The sequence below is a fragment of the Porites lutea genome, chromosome 1 (genome assembly GCF_958299795.1).
Source record: "Porites lutea chromosome 1, jaPorLute2.1, whole genome shotgun sequence".
NCBI lineage: Eukaryota > Metazoa > Cnidaria > Anthozoa > Scleractinia > Poritidae > Porites > Porites lutea.
Window position 1 is genome coordinate 55,501,861 of NC_133201.1, and position 23,596 is coordinate 55,525,456.

The window sequence follows — 23,596 nt, forward strand, 5'->3', positions numbered from 1 at the left end:
GGTCTGTAAAAAGGCCCAAAAGGACTAGGCTTACGATCACGCAAGAAACATACTTTGCATAGCGAGATCTTATTGCTGGTTTTCAGTGTCACGCCATCCAAAATAGATCAAAATCAAAATCAAAACCATTCGACAGATAAAGTCCAGAATGTTGGATATGAAAGGAGGTAAATATACAAAGACCCTCGCCAAGATTTGGGTCGAAGGATTAATTCTTATATGAGATATCCGAGGAAATGTTTTACCCAAATTTATAGAGCTTTGTATGGAGACGCTATGCTGGAGCTCATAGAGCTCATCCGGATGAGCTCCAACATGGCGGACGGAAACTAACAGAAACATCTGTTACCGAGTTTTGCTACAAAAGCGTGAATTTACACGTATCGTCTTTGTTATCTTATATATCCCCTGGCCCTTCTACAAATACCCTCTACTTCCTTGTATCTTGTTAAAGAAAGTGATTTAATGTTGATAGCTAATGGTTTAGTCCCGGCAATAGAACTCGATAGTAGTCATCTCTCCTCTTCACCCCTGTCATCCGCGTTCGCTCGAATAAATGCGTTTCGCTAACGCCTTTCGACCCTCTCTAGTACTGGAAGCAAAAGAACTTTCCTTAATCAAGATTTTCATATGGTCATTTGTGGTGTGAGGACGCTGCCACACTAGTAATTTCCTGTTCAATTTTTTTCCATTCATGTGTTAAAATAAATTAACGAGTTTTTTTTTATTCGTCTCCCATCACTCGTTGATTGTTAATAATGAGTCGTTCGGTTTGGTTACTTGGAAAGAAAACTGAGGGTCGGTATAACTAGGCGCCGGATCACGCTAAAGGAACAGTCACACTATGGGATGTGTAAAGAACTTTAAAAAATAATGGAAGTCATCTTGGAAACGGCATGTTAAGTGTGTGACGGTATAGTTTCATCAATTTTGGATACCAAAATTGGCTCAAATGTGGTTAATACTTAATACAGAACTAGTTACCCAGTAATAATGAATTGTTAATCAAAATGCGTATAAAAAGACTAATAGGCGAGAGGCTTTTGAAAACATTTAAGTATTTACAACGAGGAACAAAATCAACGGATTTATTAAAGTATATCATGCTTGATAAGTTTTCCAGAATCTTTTTTTTTTTCGGTTTCTATAGAACAACAATCCCCTCTTGCAGTGTATTTCTTTTACACTGGGATAGTCGAAGATAGGCTAATAGATGTCGTGTCAATCTAGACAAACTATCAGTGAATCGGTTGTTCTTCAACTTTCTTGCAATTTCGTGAATATTGGCCAATTCGTTTACGTGTAGCTCGAAGTATTCCGCAAGCTACTCAAAAGAATTATTTTTATGTATGTAAAAACTATGTTGCCTGAGCCATTAGATTTGTTTCATATGTTGCGCAATTTTCCGAAAAAAGGTTCTTAGAAAAAACTTTCTCAATCTAGTTTTATTTATTTGATTACTCAAAATAAAAGCTTCTAGAACTTCCCTATAATCAATAATCTTAACGTCGGTCCCGTAACTAAAGGTCTGCTCGATCGGTCAACAACAATCCCGTGTGGCGAAACTACATTGCTCCTTGGACCAACCAACGCCACATGAACAGTTCGGGTTTTCGATAAACTTTTGTAACACAACCGGCATCTTTATGCCAAAAAAGCAACGTGCTTACACAGTACACAGCAATAGAACATAAAATAAACATGGCGTTACACGGCGCAACTCACTGTTGCAACTTAAAACGCACAGCAGTAGGTGAAAAAATGCTTTGCACTACGACAACAAAACCACCATCAAGAAGCAGATTTTATGTAGATTTCAAAAATAATATTTTCAAGGATCAAAAAATTGGAACACAGATTCTATCTGCAGATGTTTTGCGCTTTGTCAGGTAGATCTTTGAGCTGAAACTAGGCCTTCCACAAGTTGTTCGAGATTTTCCAAAAAGTTTCCCGTAACTTCTCAAACGGTTACTCCAAAGGTGCTCAGATAACAATCAAAGCCGTTGCTTTTTGTAAGAAAAGTTGCTCAAAAGTTGCTCGAAGAAACAAAAACTTTTTTTTGTTCTGATGATAAAATATGCAAAATGTACTGCATTTTTAGTGCAATTCTGCTGCGTAACCAGCGTTGCTAAATAACGTCTTCAATTAAAACCAAAAAATGTAATGACGGAGCCAATAAAATTGTTCAATGACCTTCTTCATCCTAGACACTCAAGTCAGTGGAGTGTAAATGTTCTTTCACCATTTTGAATTTTCTCTATAAACCGCTGACCTAGTAGCCCGGCTACTTTTATCTTGTGCCCATTATCTGCCCGGGAGGAAAATTTGGGTTCTTTTTTACAGGAAATTCATAAATTGTCTACTAAAACATTGTGAAATATGGAAGAAAGGCCACGTTGCACTAAGAGCTGCTCCGATATCGCAGAATTTGAAGATACCTAGAGAAATTGCTCAGAATGCAAAAAGTTGCTCGAAATACGACAAGTTGCCAAAAAGTTTCCTACAGGGTAGGAGAGAGCCCTGGAAACGAGGTTGTCTGGAGAACTCACGCAAAACTTCATCGGATGCCATCTCCCTTGAAAGTGCTGCGGGAAAAGGTCATTCAGTGTAAAATGGGGTTGACAGGCCTACACGACTCCCCAGCGCGTGTTTAAGATAGCCTTTTTATAGTTTGGCTCTCACGAGTATGTCTTTGAGCGACCGCCCTCTTTTGTGAGATACGAGGGGCAGTTTTTTGTTGATTTCCTCAGTAATGGTTGTTTTTCTATTAAATGCCAGTTTTTCATGAGAATTTGCTTTAGGTTAGGCACTGGTGGTTGGTATTGTGTGACAAAAGGCAAGATTCGTAGGTTTGTCTTTGGTTTCTGTTGAAGGGCTAGTTTCCTGTCTTTGAAATTCACTTCTGAGAGGGTTGTGTTAATGAGATCCTCTGGGTACCCTCTCTGTAGCAGATGCGCTTTGAAATTGGTAATTTTCTCTTCGAATATTATTTTGGAAGAGTTTGTTCTGAGAAGTAGGAGGGCTTAACTTCCCCTTTAATAAAGCCTTTTTTAAACTCCTTGCGGGTGACAGGAACTAAAATGGGTATACTGAAATGTCTCAGTTGGTTTAAAATGAGTACGCACATCATCTCTTTCGAATCTTTCGCCTTTGTAAGGTGTCCAGGAATGTTGTTTCCTTATCGAAAATTTCAGCCGTAAACTTGATCATAGGGTGATGATTGTTTGCTTGTTCAATGAACAACTACCTTGTTGAACTACCTTTTTCATGAATACATTAGAAAAGGCGACTGCCAGTTTCGTGCCCATGGCTGTACCATGTGTTTGAAGGTAGTTTTTTTCCATTAAACTGGGAAGAATTTTCTTAGAGAATTAGCCTAAGCGCTTGTTTTAGTAGTTGTGTAGGGATAGGAGGTTCGTTTTTATAGAATATTTCGTATGCTCTGCATACCGTGTCTATTCCCTCCTCTTGCGGTATATTTGTATACAAGCTCGTTACGTCCGATTGAAACAAGTATGACGTCCGCTGGGACTTTGAAACAAGTATGACGTCCGCTGGGACTTTCGTATTGTCTATGAAATTAATGAAGTCGGTAGTATCTTTAAGATACGACTTTTGTTGTTGTGCTATCGGCTGAAGGAGTTTCTCGACAAATGATGATAATTTCTCCGTTGGGGCATCACACCCTGATACTATCGGTCTGCCGACCGGCGACGGCTTGTGTATCTTAGTGAGGGTGTTAAATTCTGGAATTCGAGGTGGATTTGGTGTTTGACAAAGCCATTTTTTAGTCATGTCGTCTATGTGATCCCCGTTGTAGAGGTCGGTAATAAGTTTGTTTAACTTTATGGTTTGTCTCAGTGACCATGGGTGATGCAAGAGGCCTGTAGTTGTTTTTGTTATCTAGTAGAATTTGGCCTTCTTTAATTTTGTCTTGTGTGTTCATGACTACGGTTATTGTTCCTTTATCGGCCTTTTTAAGGTTTATTTCAGTGTCACGTTTTAAGGCTCTGAGAGCCTCACGTTCGGCCGGAGGCAGATTATTTTTTGGCTTTGTTATTTCTATTTCTGCAAGGTCACTCTTAACCACTTCTAGATAACTTTCAAGGGCTACTGATCGTTGTATTGGTGGTTTCCATGCAGATTTGACATGAAAAGGATGGGGTTCGTTGTTTTCCCTCGAATTATGTACAGAAGACGCATTCTTCTTGCAAACTGATCAAAGTCACGCAAGAGTTGTTGCCTGATTTTTGCCGGCGTAGCAAAGAACTGAAAAGTGACCCTGGGTCGCCGGTCCCTTCGGTTTGCGCGCCATGTCGAAATTTTGGGTGACGTCATCATATATCCAGTTCTGGTTGTGGCTGGACTAAAATTCTAGTTTGACGATAAATTCCTGATAAACTGACGAATCTATTCTCAAGTAGCTAAGGCACTTTTAAAAGTCCCAGTTTGTAGAACCTTCAGTTCTAATTTTTCGGACCAATTAAAATCTGATTTTCTTATGAGTATTCCTCTGCACTTCCGTAGTTTTCTAACGGCTGGGCTGCACAACAGAAATTAGACATATGAGCACAGGTAGCCCAACCTCACTATCAGAGCCCTGAACAACATTATCCTACTTAGCTAATTAAAGGAGCTGTGTCACGAAATTCAGCCAAATTAGGAAATTACAAAATGCCCGTTTAATTGAGAGAAACATAAAAATAACCGCTTGAAACGTTAAAGGAAGGTTAAAACAACATAACAGAAACAACAGATGCCACGGATGGGCAAAACTGAAGAAGATTGAAACGGATTGAAATTAGGGTTTTTGAAATCTGTTCAGCCTAACAGTTTTTCAAAGTTGTCCCTGCTGCTTGCAACTTCCAAAATAATGCTCAGGAGACATATTTGTTTGTCTCAGATCTCTGATTTGGTCATTTACATGTATTTTCTTTGCTTGCTTTAAGTTCCATAGCGATTGAGGGCAAGTAATTGGCAAAATTAAACAAAATGAACTGGACTGCCGTGAAACAGCCCCCTTAATTATTCATACGACAACAGTTATAAGACGTTGTATGAGAATTATCTTTTTTCCCATAATTGAGCGAAACGTACATTAAGTTTTTCCTTTTAGTGTTTTGTTGGGTTTATTTGCGAGCTGACTGCGTTTCAGGCCTCTTAGGATGCCAAAGAACCCGAAAACAACACTACCCATCAAGCTAATAAATTATTCATACAGCACGAAAATTATAAGACGTTGTATAGAGAAATATTCTTTGCTCACTAAATTAGCAAAATGTACATTGAATATCGCTTTGAAGCTTACCTTTAGCGCCTCCTTGTTTTCCTTTGTATTCTGACTGCATTTCAAACCTCCTAGGCACTGTTTAATGCCTTTTTTTGAGCGACAGTTCTGTCATCTGGGTGAGCAACCGTCGCTCAAAAAAAATGAGATCAGGAACTAGACGGATTTGAAGAGAAAAGGCGGACTGCAAGCAGTCTATCCCCACGAACGTCTGCTGAACTGAAAGACGAATTCCTTTCCTATTGTTCGCAAATATCAGCTGGAGATCACATGCAGATTATCGGAGATCCAATCGGCGCTGTTGAAGTCAAAGTGTTGACAAGCCAAACACATACGTACAAGCTCTGTAGAGTGTGATACGTGACCAAAGATTTTTGCTCCAGACGAGAATCTAGGAGATAAGCGATCGATGGGTTGTTGTATCTCTGGAAAGGCTGGATTAGAATGATGTCGTTTGCTCATAAAAATGTTCTTTGGGTGATGCAACGGCGGGGTTACCTTGTAAGACTGAACAAAAGACAGAATTTTTTTTCACACGTTATTGTTTTGTCGTAAAGCCGACTTCCGTTCAGCAAATTTAACTTCTGAGTTAATTTTTTTCAATGAGATTGTGGGGGTAGCCACTACGTAGTAAGAACGCTTGTGAGTTAACTGAGTAGTTTGTTCTAAAACTGTAAGGTCTTCACCTTTCATGAGGCCTTTCTGATCTTTTCTGAGGCTATAAAGTCAAGCGCGAAATTTCTCAGGACTAAAGTGCACTTCCCAGATCTGGAAGTCTGCTGTGATTGGTCTACCTTTTTTCCGCTCAAGTCAGCAGACGTTCCTAGAGAAGGAACGCTTGACGCACGCCTTAGAATGTCTGCGGGTGAGGCTAATAAAAAGGTTAACTCAGCCATGAAAATCATTCACTTGGTAAGTGTGCCTAAAGTGAGGGATAACGCATGCCAAGAAACACTGCTGATAGACTCTGAAAGGGAAGAGAAGCTTTGGAAGAAATTGGTATTAAGTCTTCCGGTCCACATTGTCCTTTGAAACCAATTAGTTTTCCTTTGCAGCAGGTTTAGAGATTTATTTTCTGCGAGGATGTTTCGATTGTGCCCACTGTTTTGTTGGCTGTTACTTGGCCTTTTACTGGCAAGTTTACTGGTAAGTTATGTGATGTTACTATCCTCTTGTCAGGGGCACCCAACGAAGGCTTCTTCCTAAATGTATTCTAAAGTCTTTTTAGGCTCTCCAGAGTACTCTTACGGATCTCTAGAAATGCATTATAAACGGCGCTGTAAAATTTTTATCTGTTCGGTCATCCTAGGGGAGCTTGAGGCTTTTTGAAATTACAAGGGCCTTTAGTGTTAGTTTTACTTCGGCAGAGCGCGAAGTTAACTGAGGAATCGTGCAGCTCAGGAATGTTCCAAAGTTGCAACTTCGGGACATCCGAATGTCCCGAAGTTGCTTCGGCATTAGTTCGAGGTATTTTCGAGTTGTTTGATAAAGAAATAATTATGAAGAATAAATATAGAAGAAATAAGAAATAATTATTATTTCTTATTATGCCGGGTCTAAACCAATCACTTGTAACTCGTCAGATCAGATGAGCCGCTCTAACGATTGCGCCACTGCGACTAAAGGTCATTTGAATGTGAAAAATAGCTTTCAGTTATGCAGGAGGTACGGGGAAATGTTTGGCACGCAAGTTCTTGACTTCTTTTTGTTTTGAGTTTTTGAAGTAGTGCCAGCACCTAAATGTGTTCGAATGGCTCCAATAAATATTTGAGGCGATGCGCGAAGTATTAAGGTTTTGCGACGCTCAGGAATGTCGTTAACTTGCAATTTGTTGCTAAAGTTAGAGCGGAAGTTGTTTGAGATACCTCGAGATAAGCTGGGGTTGTTTACGTAGTTTATCTGGAAAAGAAAGAAATCCTATTTTTGGCTAGCGCGGGGTTTGTCTCTGCCCCGTAAGATAAGGGAGACAAAACTGTAGCCAAGAAAGTCAAAGATCGGTAATTTGTGTGTTTAATTTTTTTTAACGGTTACGAACGGCAAGTTAATGTTTCGCGAGGGACATATTTTCATTGACTTTAAAGGAAACTGAGTGAAACCGGACGTGGAGTTTTGCCATTAGTGAAACATGATTTTGCACAAATTGTTTTTGACAGGAGTAAATACATTTACCAGTACAAATTTGGAAATGTCAGTTGTTACTAAAAGGGAAGAGCGTTCAGTTCGTATGTACGTGTGTAGGTCACAAATGGTTTGTTTATGTTATTGCAGCTGTAGCGAGAAGAGATAATAAACAGAGAATTTAAGATAGGCAATTCGAAGGGTATTTCTTCTGAAAGGTTATCTAAATTTACTCGTTCTGTGATTATATTTTTTGACTGGTGGGCTGAAATTGATAGGCCAGTTAGGGAAGAGTTGGATGTTTTTGATCCGAATGATTTGGAAACTTGGGATGAAATTGAAAAAAAAATGGAAATTTAAGAAGACTGGGAAGGAGTGAATATTTTGCTGAAATACGTATGTTGTGTTATGTGAAGCCTTCACATACAAATACACACACTGTTGGCGGTAGGCCCGCAGCAAAAAAGGAAATAAGGGGTTTTCAGAATGGGCTGGTCCGCGAACGTAAAGTTAATGAATGGAGACTATTGAGACAGTCAAAGACATTATACTCAAATAGACGACATCCGTTTGTACAAAGTGAAGATTACACAAGTTACATGGAGAAACGTTTTGCAAAAGGAATATGCCTAACGTTTAATAGTGAAGAGATTTGGACAGAAAAGTAATTCGAAAGAGAAAGAGTTGCAGTCGATTGTGATGTGTGTAGACCAACCGATAGATTGTCAACAAGAGGAAGAAAAACGCAGTCAGAGGCGGATCCAGGAGGGGGGGGGTTGAGGGGGTTGCAATCCCCCCCCCCCCTTTGGGAAGTTTTCAAACTTGTCTAGTTACCTATGTCTTAGCCTGCGTAGCTGGCGGTATTGTGTGGGTGCGAGATTAAAGTTTTGGCGGCGGAGCCGTGTTCCAAAAAAAGGGAGTAGGGACGAGGCCGTTGAAATACCGCCTGCCAGAAAACCCCGGTACTTTGAATAGTCCGTACACCAGTGTGCGGGGAAACGGATTGGTCGAGGGCCATACATATGTCAATCATGTTAGATGAGCCTTCGCATATATTTCCCAATTTAGGGAGCAGATGGCAAACTGATCATGAAAAAGACGTTCATGTAAAATGATTGTGATTTTCGCTTTAAAAAGAGCATAATTGATGACCAAATTGCCGAAATGGCGTCTTTAAACTTCACAGCGCTGGAATTGTCTTTATTTAGCCGTAAGAAACAAAGGTCAAAGAAAATTAAAACACTATACAACTGCATCTGAGATCAAATCCTATCAGGAACACCTACAGAAGAATAAACCACCGGAAATGGTTACTCAGTATGCATGTAACAAACCAGCTTCATGACCTTTTAATGTTAAGCCTGGTGTTGCAAAAAAAGATTTACTCAGTCAAAGTTTAGAATGATACATGCACTGTGTAGTGCTAGTAACCTTCGCGCGAGAGCCGAGAAAATAAAAACCCCCTCTGTTCAAGCAAACTCACAAGGTCACGTTTCACATCGTCACGAGCTTAGGAGTCGTGTTTAGCCTGTCAACGCTTATGTCTAAGCTGTCTCGCGCGAAAATAATCGGAAGTTTCAAATTGCAGGTTTCTCTTTGACTGGCTGATTTAATTGCGATCAGCTAGGGTGACAAAAGTGGGCGGCATTCGAAAAATCATGGTTCTCTGGCAGGCGGTATTTCTCGCGGCTTCGCCGCTCGTGACGGCTCCGCCGTCAAATCTCACTCGACTATATTACAATCGCTTCGCTGCCAAATCTCACTCGACTACTACACAATACCGACAACTACGCAGGCTACCTGTGTCTGTCCCTTTTTCATACCAAAAGTAATATTATAAGTTATAATATAAGTTCCTGAGTCCACAATGGATTATTACAAGAAGACTGTAGGTCCTAGTTATTCCTCTTCTTGACTCCTTAATTATTCAATTCAAGATCGATTTTCTGAAGAAGATCGCCACGCCCGCCATCTGCTTTGTCTCGTATCATCGATTATAGTAAGTAAGGCACTGCAGCTAGATCGGGTGAAGTAAAAGGTATGCTGTTCTGGGAGAAAGACATTCCCTTCCTGAGGGGGGCGTAAGGGGGGTACGAATACCGCAATACCGCACATGGTGGCGCGAGAATACCGCAATACCGCATCAAAATTTAGCCAAATACCGAAACCGCAGTTACAAATGGGAAAAAGTTGACGTTGTCACTACTACAAATCCTTCTTTCAAATAGAAATAATACTTTTATGTCAGTGTTTCCAAGTCAAGCATGGTGCGTCGAAGTCAAGCCTGCGATAAACATAAGATCGTCGCACTCGTTTAATTTTGTTCATTACATGTATACGTTTACGTAAATGACACAACGGGGTTACTTGGGTTAATTTTTGGTAGGTACGTGCCGCTGGCCTCTCAGAGCTCCTACCCCATTATAGTCTATTCTGTGGCCAATTAAAGACCCCATCTTAGTCAGTTTTGGACAAATACTTAATTTTCGCGTTCCTAGCTTAGTCACGTTCTATTTTTATGAATTGACAATTTTTAGATTGAATGAATCGTTTGCTAACCGTAAATATGAAGAACTGTCTTACCCCCAAAAATCAGAAAATGCCCGACCCGATTCTAGTAACTCTCTTGAAAATGCGACCCCATTATAGTCAATCCAGTCGTGAAAATGCGACCCCATCCAGCGGCACATCCCCATTAGCCTCTTGTAAGGAAGAAACCCCGCCCCCTCCCCCGGGTTGCCATGCTACGTAGGCTAAGCACACACGAATACTTGTACATTCTATATTTCTGCATGCACAACGAGAAGGACGAGTAGTAAATTTTAGACCACATCATCTTCATAGGTTATGTTTCGACAGTACGCAATTTATAACGACCTCACTGACCTCAATTTGCTGGAATATCTGACTAATCACTTAGTTGACCCTCTGGATCGCTCGCCATCGTTTCGCGACTGGCAAGAAAGTGGTGGTAAGATTCGTAAGGAGGTTAACCAAGCTGACTACTCCCACAAGGTCCATGAGGTCATAAATAATGCCACTGTTTACGTATCATTGGATAAAAAAGTTAATGTCGTTAATCATTATCAAGTATTAACTGAAATTACAAGCTATACGATTCGTCTTTGCGTCTTTGCGCAATATACGATCCCCGACTGTGCAACTACAGGAAGACACGCAGGTCACGCTGGCTAGCTAGGGAGACCTTTTAGGACTTTTATCCTCTTCGCATGAAAAAGAAGCAGATCACCGCGACATAACGATTTTTTCACCGAGTACCGCGACATAAAATTTAAACTCACCGCACACCGCTTGGTCTGGGAAAACCGCAATACCGTACTTTGAAATAAAAATTACCGCAACACCGCACCAAAAATAACCTAATACCGCAATACCGCAAACCCTTACGCCCCCCTCCTTCCTCAAATCCCTTGGAAATGAGGTATGTAGATGGAAAACACTCTGGCAGTCACCAGATAGGGAGCTTCCCAACAACCTTTTATTAGCACTTAATGTTTGCGACGAAGTTGCTTTCCCAAACATCTATCGCCTTCTAGTCGTTGCCTGCACTCTACCGATCACAATCGCAGAAGCTGAGCGATTTTTTTCACTGATAAAATGCATCAAGACCTGCTCTAGGTCAACAATGGAGCAATTTTCTGATCTCGCAGTGATATGTACTACTCCCAGAGATTCGAGGTAGACGAGATATTCGAAGCCTTTGTAAAGGCTCATCTAAGAGGGCTCTTTTAAGCTAGTCTGTTTGATTAAATAGGTGGGTAAAAAAGAGACAAACAACTATCGTTGCTTCACTGAACTCTTAATAATTGTGTCAATAACAAAATGCTTGAATCTGATTGGTTCTTAATTTTGCTTTTGTAACTCCAAAACTGTCCGATTTGACCTGTCCAATTACCAGGAGCTTGTAATAGATGTTCCAAGACTGAGATTGTCAAATATATTCAAACATTACCCTAGCCCTTCCCTATTCCCATCCTTTCCCTTCCCCAGTTCCCTTAGCCTTGGAACGTTTGCCTTGAATTCTCAAAATTACAACCCCCTCTTTGAAAAAATCCTGGATACGCCCCTGCGCAGTTATCGTCGATTCATTGTGATAGGAATCATTATCCTTGCTCTTCTTTTGGTTTTGTTTGTAGAAGTAGGTATTTTCATGCTCGTTTTTGCCAACGAGCAAGCCGAGCGAAGACGGTCGGCTTGGGGGGCGGCCGCATGATTTAAATAAGTTTAGGTTTGGCGTAAAAAAACACTTATAGATCCAAGCCAAATTGAGCCTCCGATCCTTTTGCTATACTTAGTTTTCCATTTTTTATCTGTTATTGTCTTTTGTGCTGTTTGTTCTTTCCATCCAGGCCTCATTCGAACCAGCCTTGCTGAACCGGGCACTCTGGATAAAGATCGTTTAAAATAAAATAAAACTCCCTTGTACCCGGTATTCAAAAATCCAGCTACATTAATTACAAATAAACCACAAAGATCAGTGAAATGTCTCTCACGATTCTCGAATGCATATATGTTTTTTGTTGGCAAACTCATTTGGTAAAAGAACGGGATCGTTTTCTAGGTATATAATCATCCTCATATTCTTTGCATGAGCTCTAAGTTAATACAGAGTGATGATAGGCTACTATGTGACATTAAAATATCAGGCAAAACCCAGAACTATTGCCTGAAAAGTGTTTGCAACTTTAAAGTGAGTCGATCTTCCGTATTTTTGCTTTGCAAACAACATAATTGGACTTTAGGCACTTATTCAATTGAGATTTAAGATATTATCAAATAGCGTAGCGTACCCTCAAGTCTCCCTGCCCCTGTACTCTTATATATTCCTATGGTTTTTCTAAATTTCTCCTCCACTTCCTTTTATGACTCTTCTGATAAACTGATACCTTCAATAAACTTGCAGGAAAACGGTCTCGGAAGTTCCTCAGTAAAACCACGGAACAAGCGATCTTATAATTATGGTAATTCAAAAGACCTTGCTCTTGAGCTGGCAAAAAATCATGTAAGTAGTATTATTCTAAATAAGTTAGATAAAAATAGCACCTTCAGTACTACTTAAAATATTTAACTTGACATAGTTAAAGTCAAGTTTCACTTCGAGGAGACCCCTTAGGTTGTGGTGAGGGTGAGGTGGAAGAAGAAATTTTTACTTGGGGGGGGAGGGGGGCTGGGGGCATCTGCTTTCTGAATACTAGTACTGTTAATAGTTAAGTTGTTTGTCTATATTGTGGTCTAATTGTTAATTCTAAATGACAGCTGTCTCGATGATCCGTTCCCCTTTTTCACATTTTCAGTTGCTGAAGATGATCATAAATGAGCAGCATGACCTGGACAAAGCTAAGGAGAATGTTTATATTCTTCAAGAAGGTTTGCTTTTCTCTGATCTTTCTTCGGTGCCCAAATACTACTACTAGGTTACGTTAGCACTGGTTATTAACTACGCAAAACAACCTCGGTGATATACATTATGCGCGAAGTATAAAGGTCCCAAATACCAAATATAAGAAATGCAAATGGTGTATCAAACAGTCTATGTTAATTAAACGGCTTTGTCACTAAAGCCGGAAACTTTTAATGACCACCTTTGTGTCCTTCTGCACCGAACGTGCTTTCAATTGTCAAAATTCAATGTTATGATACCATCTATTCAAAGGTTGTCAAGGTGAACTCTCCTGAAACTTCCTGACATAACACACAACTTTCAAGAATAGGTTGTTTGATGAGTTCCTAGGTATCTAAAAGATGTAAATGTTTGTTTAGAATGGCCGAAGCTCACTTGACTCTTCGACTTTGCTAAAGGCACTCATATAAAAGCTGTTAAAAAATGACAAACAAAGATAGCCCAAGTTAGATTAGAAGGTAATTGAAAACGTGGCCACAGGCCCGAAATTGAAGACACAGAAATGGTGACTTAACTGGTCCGGTTTTTTTCTTTTTGACGACCGTACCGCGGTCGCAGTACCTCCAATAGAACTCTTTATTACAAAAGAAAGGTAACTGACGTTTCACCATTTGATATTCTGTTAGGAAGTTATCATCAGTCAGACATTGTCTTTTTCTTGCAGATAGCTGCACTCACATCAAGTCAATTGGTAAGCCTGTGACTCACAACGCCAGGTCCGATTATTACGGAGCATGGATGAAAGATCCGCTAGGAATTATGGGTACTGAGACCATATTCGTTATGGCCAGCTACTCCGGTAGAAACGAGCTTGAAGAGTTTGAAAACATGGACACATTCAAAGCAGGCATCCTTCGTAAGAAGTACATACTGCCTTATAACTGGGACGGAACAGGAGGAGTAGTGTATGGACCTTACCTTTACTACAACAGGTATAAACGTTATATTTAAATAAAATAAATAATGATTTGGAGGTAGCACATCCACAAAGTGGTTCTTCGTCTACCTGATTCCTGGTCTAATTGGAATTTGGAAAAGCTGGTTTTTGAGGAGTGGGGAAAACCGAAGTATCCGGAGAAAAACCTCTCGGAGCAAAGGGTGGCAGGCGAGTGCTCTCACCACTGCGCCATCCCTTGCTCCTCGTTATAATATTCTTTTAATCTGATCGAGTAGCGCGAACGGCAAAACAAGGGTTTAAAAGATAATCATCAATAAAAGGTCGCATATATAAAAAAATTAATCAAAGGTGTCGTTTAATGCCTGCGTGGACCATTTTTTTAAAAAATTAATTCTGGGGCGCTGATAATACAAATTTGGTGACATACCAGTTTTAAGAGTATTTCCTAGTAAGGGAAATCAAGATCATGACCTCGTCTCTTATAACATAGGGTTTATAATCTCTTATAACATAGGTTTTTCGTATTGGGGCCGGGAGGAGGCGCTAACAAGCAAACGCCAGAGATGCTAACTTGTAAGGGTTCTGGGGGAATTCTCCGCCAGAAAAGTTTGAAATCTTGGAGCTCGGAAATGCTACTTTTAGCATTCTAGACGAGATATCAAAAAAATAAACGTGGATCAACCTTAAAATAACAGATGTTTTACTTTTTATTTGTTACTTGATACATATATAACTTAATACATGTATCCCAGCCTTACGTATATTCCGGCCTTTAAGTGCCTACACTCAGGAAATTGTTTTATTACAAAGGCTCGACAAGAAGGAGAATGTTCAAAATTAGTGGTTTAAAATCACTTGTGTTACATTAAGATGCTAATCTTGACAGGAAATGACAAATTTCAAGTATAAAACAAATTGCAAAGTTTTGACAAGTCGGATTTTGACAAATACCGATTTTCCTAACTTGTCCCTAGTCGTCTATTGTTTTTATTCACAAGCTGAATAGTGAGAATACGAAGGGAAAAGAACTGAGTTGATAGGCTGAAGTAAATTTCCTGGAACAATGCATGTACCGTAACAGCAAGTAGGGAAAACAACAAGTTCAACAGCTGAGGTCAGCAGTAGTAAATTAGCCGACATTCCTTTCATGATTTTCGTTCAGGGATACAAATGAATTTGCCACAGAAACTAAACAAAGCTTATCAAATCTATCTTAATGTATGTTCAAGATCGCGAGATGGTTGAAACGTGCTTGCAACATTTTTGATCGAAGCCACGTCTTGATTCGTCTGGCTGTTGAGAAGGACCTCTCCCCTGTTGCACTTGTCGCAGGATTGACGTAAATCAACTTGCAAACAACAATGACGTGGTCGATCAACTCTCGCTCGATTTGCTGCAGAACTTGGACCTCCCTCAAAATGTCCTGAAAGAAGCGTAAAGGGGCTCGCCGTATGAGCACTTAAATCTTACTTAAATCTGTTTGTCTTAATTTTTTGCTCATTTTGTTTTGTTTTTCCCTCTGTTAGTTTTCTTTTTTATGTTTTATGGGTTTCTCAAGGGGTTTAAGGCCTGGGTCAAAGGTGTGTTCTGAACATAAGAATGACTGGCAATATCTCTCGCTAGGAGACCTACAACAAAATAAATTTTTCCCCAAAAGTAAATCTTTAGGTTTTCTTGTGCCTTAACGTTTAATTATGGTCACATGACATGTCACGTGACCAGAAATTGAAAATTAAGGAAATTGGCGAATTGGAGGCGAGTTACCTTTGTTTGGATAAACAAATTAGCATTTCTGAAAGAAGATAAACAGACCTAACTTTCTACGTTTGGAATGAATGTACGCGAAGTTTAAAATTAAAGTTCTAAATAATTCAAGATTAAAGTTGGGCATTTAAAATTTTGTTTTCTCTCATAATTTTTACTGAAGGGCAACGGACGGTCATTCCAAACGTCAAGTGTTTGAAATATTTAATATGAATCTGAAAAATGTTATTTCTCGATTTCTTTTCTTTAACCGGCCACCAATTGGGTAATAGTTTACGATTTTTAGCTAAATGGTCATGTGACATATCACGTGACCTATAAACACAATAGTTGTACTTCAAAATGTTAAGGACGATGAGTTCTTTATATGTGCCAAATTTTGATCCAGTACCATCATCTGTGCCAAAGTTATAGCCAATAATTCATTTTCTAAGGTAAACCCCTTAGTCCTTGGCCTTAAAACTACTTGAGTTTTTAATTATTTGTATTTTTCTATTTATTTTTAAAGTTTTATTATTTGCTTAAAATTGGGAGGGCTAAAGCCCCTCCAGCCCTCCCGGCTCCGCCGTCCCTGGCTATATAAATGGTAGAAATATTCTCCACTGATACTAACAAATGGTGGTGTTGCTGTGTTGTTATGGCAGAGAGGCTACGAACAATATCGTAAAGTACAATTTGCGTACTGAACGTGTGGAAAGGCAGATAAGCTTGTCGGGTTCAGCGAGGAACACCTATTACCAGTGGGGTGGTTACTCTCAAGTTGATCTGGCAGTTGACGAACAAGGATTGTGGGCCTTATGGGGCTACAGTGGAAACAGCAACAGACTAAGAGCGCAAATGATAGATGTATACAAAGGAACCTTAACCCAAGCTTGGAACTTAAATTCAGGTACTCGGCTTACGCCTTCTTAGAGCTCCTTAAGTTAAAATACAAAATGTCATGAAGTGTAAAGGGGTTTCTGGAACTCGTTAGATTCACCATAAGTAAACTAAACCATTGCTATAACCTGTCAGTTAGCAAACGGTCGTCATCATCTTTTCCCCCATCAAATGCGCATCCTTTGTTTTTAAACTGAATATCATTTAATTTAGCAAACTTCGCAATTTCGTTGCTTAGTTGAATGAGGTTTTATACCATAAGTGGCATATACGTTTTTTTGTCTTACTCCGAGTTTCCATTTAATGTTATTTTGCAGAAGTTATGAGCTCAATGGGAAATGCATTTGTGGCCTGTGGAGTGATTTACTGTATCGACAGCTATGATTCAAGGTCCACGACCATCAACTTTGCTTACGACACCAAGACTGGAAGACAATGGAACCCCTATATTCAGTTCACCAATCAGTTCCATAGCACCTCTATGGTGGCCTACAACCCCAGAGAAAAAGTGTTGTACGCCTGGGATGCCAGGCGTTTGGTCACTTATCCCATTTCGTTTGAGGAGCGTTAGATTGATTACTTCATCCGCTGGTGTTGGGCTTGATAAAAATGCTTATTAGGGACGCTTTGGTATTAATATAAAGACAATGAGAAGACGGGGCAGCTCACAGAAAGCGCGCGAGTTTTACTTTGACTCAAGAAACAAACAAATGCAATGGCACTGAATAAACCAGCTTCATTATACGACGCACTCACAGTCAAAACCTTGCTGCCAATATAGTTTGTAAGTAGTAAATTACAGAGCTTATTTTCCGTACGCCATGATTTGATAAAACCTTTTCATGGTGCAAATGTTTGGACGCTAAAAATTTAAAGGCCAATTAAATTGAAGAGTTGTCACAGAATAATGTCAACAGCTAAATTTCTAGCGGAGGCCAGTTTAGAGGCCGACCTCGACTGAAATTGTTGTCTTTTTTCCTTTGTCGGCCGTCTATTCGGTCAACGGTCTAAGGCTTAATGAAGAAGTGTCATCTGAACCGATAAATGGTGATCTAGCCTCGTTTTGTCATTAATATAAACTGCTGTAGCGCTGAGATGATTAATTAAATAAAAGTGGTTAAAAAGAACTTGAACATCTTTTTTATCGCGTGTTGCTTTTTTGTTTTTAATGCACTGACAGTTTTGTAAAGTATTTTCAGTTACTAAATACAGGCCAACACTAGCCAGACTAGCACCAGAAATTTTTCGATTTTACGGTGGTCAACTTTCACCCCACACGAAAACGAGAAACGGGACTTTTCTTCCAAATCAAATAAGGAGCTGGCGTTCACATTACAGTTAAACCCCGCGATTAAGAACGTTTAACCTGGATTTTAAAAACCTGTTTAAGCTAAATTTTGGAACAGGTTCTTATTTGCTAAAATCTATGAAAAAATTATGCACAATTGGGCAAATAAGATAAGTCAACATTCAGAACCTTTTTGGAGACATATTTGACTTATCACTCCAAATGTAATGTAAATGCCAATGTTTAAATCAAATACCACAGTACTAAAGTGATGACGTCATAATAATGAAATTTCTGAAATTATGGGATTGTCAGGATATTCTGAAAGAACAATGTCCAAGAGGTCTACTTACCAAAAATGAGCATTTCCGGGCAAATTGTCTCTGAGATGTTAGCCGGTTATACTCAGAAAACTCCATACAAACCCTTCTAATTTTTGGGGGGGGAGTCGCCCCCCAAAAAAGTAGAAGGGTTTTTATGGAGTTTTCTAAGCATAACTGGGCTACGATCTCAGAGACAATTTGCCCCGAAATGCTTATTTTTGGCAAGTAGGCCTCTTGGACATTGTTCTTTCAGAATGTCCTGACAAATCCCATAATTTCAGAAATTTCATTTTTGTGACGTCACACTTTAGTACTCTATTGTTATTGTGAAAGGTTTGAACCCTGGAGTTATTTCAAAGGTTGAGTTTGATCGTCCGGCTGAACGTAGTCCTGAATAGGACTGTTGTTGTTGACAGTGACTGACGTTTCGACAACCTGTGCGGTAGTCATCTTCAGAGTCAGAGTGAGTTGTATCACGTCAGTTGATGGTATTATACTCTGGTTATTGATTTGATTGGTCAATTATGTCGCGATGTTATTGGTCGTCTGTCACTTAAGCCGTGATGTTATTGGCCATGAAGACTCGCAATCAGTGATTGGTGCGTTTCGATCCGTCTATTGTCACAGTTAAACAGTCGTTTATTGTTAGTCAAATTGTCAGTTCTCCAGTTGTTCTCTCGTAGTTAGTTTTGCTTGATCTCGTCAATAAGTCGTTTGTACGGCGCTGGTAACTGTTGGCTACGATTCAGTTCGAATTCAGTGGCGTTTGTTCTAAGTTAGTAAACCAGCTTTCTAAAGTAAGACGTTGATAGTAGTCTGTAAAATACGTTATATATGTCGCAGAGTCCCAGTCAATTTGATGTTTCGTCTTTGAATGGTGCTCAGCAATGTGATTGTTGACGTCACCATTCCTCGTCGCGCGTTTGTGTTCGGTCAGTCGCGTGCTTAGGTTTCTGCCGGTTTCACAAATGTAAAGAAGCCTGGCAGTCGCTGCATTTGATCTTGTATACTGCTCCCTGTCTGTCCTCCGGTTTGTCTTTGTCCTTGACATTAGTAAGCAGTCGCCGTAAAGTGGTTATCGGTTTGTGCGCAACACGTCTATTGTAAGGTTGTAATATACGTGCAATAGTTTCAGAGGTGCCTCTGATGTACGGTATAGTCGCTGTCGTAACAGGGCCAGAGTTGGTCTGAGAGTTGGAATCAGTGTTACTGTGAGCGGTTCCGTCTAACAAAGTCCGTGTTGTAATTGTTCTTACAAAAAACGTTGTTAAGATAATCAGTCTCGTCTTGTAGCTGTCAGGTGAGTCGCAAACTAGTTGCGCTCGTCTCGTCAGAGTCCGGATAGTAGAAGCCTTGTGAGAGGTCGGGTTGTACGAAGACTGGTCTAGTAATCGGTCGGTATGTGTCGGTTTTCTGTAAATAGTCGTTTTTAGTTTGTTGTAGGTCGTGAGTGACCAAGCAGTCTAGAAAAGGTCTCTTACCATTTTCTTCGATCTCCTTGGTGAAACTGTATGTCCGCGTTCTGTCTGTTAAGATGTTCGTGAAAATAGTCGATTCCGTGTTTGTGTACGGCGGTGAATGTGTCGTCAACGTAACGTAACCAAAGAGGTACAGTTCGCCTGTAGGTAGCTAGGGCTTGTTCCTCGATGTTTTGCATGACAATTTCTGCTACAACAACAGAAACTGGAGAGCCCATAGCTGTACCATGTAACTGTTTGTGGACTGGGACTGGGCGCCAAATGGAGTAGTCGTGTTTTTTTGTCGCTCCGACGCTGCCTTGCCGTTTCACTATATCAGTTTCAGGAAATTAGCCAAATCAGCCTCAAACTATTTAGAGAATCTTTGCTTTTCCTTTCCGTTATGCCCAACGAAAAGCGAGCGAGACAAGTGGCATGCTTAAGCAGTGAAGATGAAAGAACGCCACCACATAAACATGAGGCCGGCGCCGCCATCTTGGAAAGCATACACGAAAAGCTAAAGAAGCTAGACGTGCTTGAACAAATAAACGGAAGACTGCTGAAGATTGAAAATACCGTTGGTGACATGGAAAGAGGACTTAACTCTATGACAGCAGAACTGCAGAAGGTAAAAACGGATTTAGACTCAAAAGCAGATAACGCCACTGTCGATGCGCTGAAGGATGAAATCGAAGAATTACAAAACAGGTCAAGAAGGAACAACTTAGTCTTCTACAATATACCAGAGAAAGCCGAAAAAGGAGATTGCATCTCTTTTGTACAGGATTTTATTACGCAGCATATGGGCCTTGAAACGTTATGTGGCCATGTTGAGCTGGAGAGGGCACACCGCACGCCAAGCAAAACGCCTTCTGCTGGTGAAAAGGGTCCCAGACCAATGCACGTCGCTTTTCTTCGATACACGGATAAGATGAAGGTACTAAGGAATGCCGCCGCTCGTCTAAAGGATAACCCGTTAAACGGAAATGCCATCGGTATAAGTGAGGATTTCGCCAAAAAAACCCAACGGCGGAGGCAAGAGCTCGTGCCCTACAGAAAGTTTCTAAAGAAGAAACTCGGAGACGACCGGAAAGTCTACATCGCATATCCTGCAATACTCAAATATGTCGATGCCAATGGCCGTCACAGAATCGTAGGAACAGAAGAACTAGCAAAACTACGCCATGAAATGGAAGAGGCAAAGAGTTAACCTAGCAACGCCGTCGGAGTGATACTGACCAACAACAACTTTAATCTCACATTCTACCCATTGTTGGAGTTAAAAGAACTTCACAGGCAATGCCTTTAATTTGTTTCATAAAAGGTAATTTTCGTTTTTATGTTGTAAGTGATGTAATGTTTTCTCCAGGCTTTAGCTTAAGAAGGCTTCTGTATTGTGAAACTATTAAGATATCGATATTTATTCGTTAATATGAATAAGTTAACTTTTATTACGTTAAATGTTAGGGGTTTAAATAGTTCAAGAAAACGAAGAGCTATTTTTCGGCAACTGCACGTTAACAAGTACTCAATAATTTTCTTGCAAGAGACATATAGCTCTACTGACCAAGAAAAATTATGGAGTAACGAGTGGGGTAGTAAAGTGTACTTCTGTCATGGTAGTAAACACAGCAAAGGAGTAGCAATTCTGTTTAATCCTCGACTCAAAGTGCTAGTAGAAAATGAAATTTGTTGTGAAAACGGCAGGATTCTTATCCTGCAGTTTTCTATAGATGATCAGAAATTTATTTGTGCCAATATTTACGCACCCAATAATGATAACGCGCAAATTATATTTTTTAAACAACTCAGATCTTTACTTGAACAGTTTCCCAACGACAACATTATAGTAGGTGGCGATTTTAATTGCCCTCTTTCCAAAACCGATAAAGAAGGAGGACGTGATGTTTCGTCAAGAAGGAATGTCGCCAGCGAGATCGAGCAACTGATGTGTATTTTGGATTTAGACGACGTATGGAGAACGCTACATCCAGAAGAAAAACAATTTACTTGGCGAACATCTGACTTGAAAATAAAATGCAGATTAGATTATTGGCTAATAGCCCGTCAACTATTACAAAATTCCCCCGTGCAGAAATGTGAAATCAAGCACGCTGCACATTGCGATCACTCTTTAGTGACGTTGGAATTGCCAATTAATGAGAAATACCCAAGAGGTCCTGGATTCTGGAAATTCAATTCCTCCCTCTTAGAAGATGATGAATATGCAGAAAAATTAATGTTTAAAATTCCGCACTTTATAAACAAGTATCAGGATCTTGAAGATCACGGACTCTTATGGGAGTTGATTAAAATGGAAATAAGGGCGTTCACAATTAGTTATTCAAAACAAAAAGCTAAAATGAAAAAAGATTATGAAAAAGATCTCGTACAGGAAGACTCAAGACTGGGAAATATGGGTGAAAACTGCCCATCAGCAGAAGCCGTCCAGAGATACATTAAAGTTAAGAACGAATTGGATAAGATTTCCTACGACCGGGCAAGAGGAGCATGTGTGCGCTCCAAGGCCCGTTGGCATGAGTTCGGCGAACGAAGTTCGAAATATTTTCTTAATCTTGAGAGACGAAATTATGAAAATAAATGCATTACCAGCCTTATACAAGAAAACGGAAGCAGTATCACGGACCCAAAGGAAATCCTAAAAGAACAAAAAATATTTTATCAATCCTTATATTCCTCGCAAAATCCTCAAATAAACGATCCTAAATTCAAAGTGTTCTTCGATAATGACAAGGTAGAAAAGCTGAATGATGAACAAAGAAAGAATTGCGAAGGCTTGCTGACGGAGAATGAGTGCTGGAATGCTTTAAAATGTTTCCAAAAAAACAAATCCCCTGGCAATGACGGTTTTACTGCCGAATTTTACAGCTTCTTCTGGAGTCAATTAGGCAAGATAATGGTAAACAGTTTTAATTATGGATTCCATAAAGGTGAGCTGTCAATTTCTCAAAGACAAAGCATCATACGTCTTATTCCAAAAAAGAACAAAAATTTATTGTATCTTAAAAATTGGAGACCTATTTCACTTTTAAATGTGGATTATAAGATTGCCTCTAAAGCTTTAGCTCTCAGACTAAAAAAGGTTCTATCGGCAGTTATAAATAACACACAAACTGGTTACGTAGAGGGAAGATTTATCGGTGAAAACATCAGACTTATAAGCGACATCCTCAATTTCACCGTTGACCAGGACATAGAGGGAATTGCTTTATTCATCGATTTTGAAAAAGCATTCGATAGTTTAGAATGGGAGTACCTATTTAAAGCTCTAGATACCTTTCAATTTGGACCCGACTTTAAGACTTGGGTGAAAACTCTGTACACAAACATTTCTAGCTGCATAATAAACAACGGCTTCGCCTCCGAGTCATTTACTTTAAAGAGAGGAGTAAGACAAGGCTGCCCTTTGTCTGGCTTGTTGTTCATTTTAGCCGCAGAATTACTGTCTTGCTCAATAAGAGCTGATGAACATATAAAGGGAATTCGAGTCCTAAACAAAGAAATAAAATTATCTCAATATGCCGATGACACCACCTCCTTTTGCAAAGATAAAGAGTCGCTTGGGAAACTGTTAGAGTTATTAGACCTATTTAAAGATTGCAGCGGTTTAAAGCTTAACCAAAGTAAATCTGAAGCAATGTGGCTTGGAAAAAACCCAAATAGGACTGATACACTATTTGGAGTTCAGTGGCCACAAAGGCCTATCTCCGCCTTAGGGATATCATTCTCTTACAATCTAAAACTTTGCGAACAGGAAAATTTTTCACAAAAGATATGTAAAATTCAAAAGCTGTTTAATATATGGTCTCAAAGAGATCTCTCACTTTATGGCAAGATAACAATCGCCAAAACATTAGGGCTATCGAAACTTATCTTTGTAAGTTCGTGCATACATACACCGCCTCATTATATAGATATCACTAATAGATTGATTACAGATTTTGTCTGGAATAACAAGAAACCAAAGATAAAAAGGGATACTCTTATAGGTCCAAAAGAAAGAGGAGGGCTGGATTTACCAGAATTTGAGACTATATCCAAGTCGTTACAAAGTGCTTGGGTTCAAAGAATGAAGAATGGTGTAGAGGATCAGTGGATGTTAATTCCTTTATTTTATTTGAAAAATGTTGGAGGGCCAT

General features: G+C 39.7%; 2 protein-coding genes across 2 annotated transcripts; both read left to right on the top strand.

The window, feature by feature from the left end:
* The first annotated feature begins 13,495 nt into the window (after positions 1-13,495).
* Positions 13,496-16,939, top strand: LOC140932464 (olfactomedin-like protein 2B). Its single transcript, XM_073382074.1, has 3 exons — positions 13,496-13,759; positions 16,134-16,378; positions 16,686-16,939. Exons 1-3 carry the CDS (start codon positions 13,566-13,568, stop codon positions 16,937-16,939), a joined length of 693 nt encoding a protein of 230 aa, XP_073238175.1. The 5' UTR covers positions 13,496-13,565.
* Positions 16,940-19,701: 2,762 nt separating this feature from the next.
* Positions 19,702-23,062, top strand: LOC140922321 (uncharacterized). Its single transcript, XM_073372316.1, has 2 exons — positions 19,702-20,952; positions 22,936-23,062. The coding sequence occupies exon 1, from the start codon at positions 19,840-19,842 to the stop codon at positions 20,644-20,646; it is 807 nt and encodes a 268-aa protein (XP_073228417.1). The 5' UTR covers positions 19,702-19,839; the 3' UTR covers positions 20,647-20,952; positions 22,936-23,062.
* Positions 23,063-23,596: the final 534 nt, after the last annotated feature.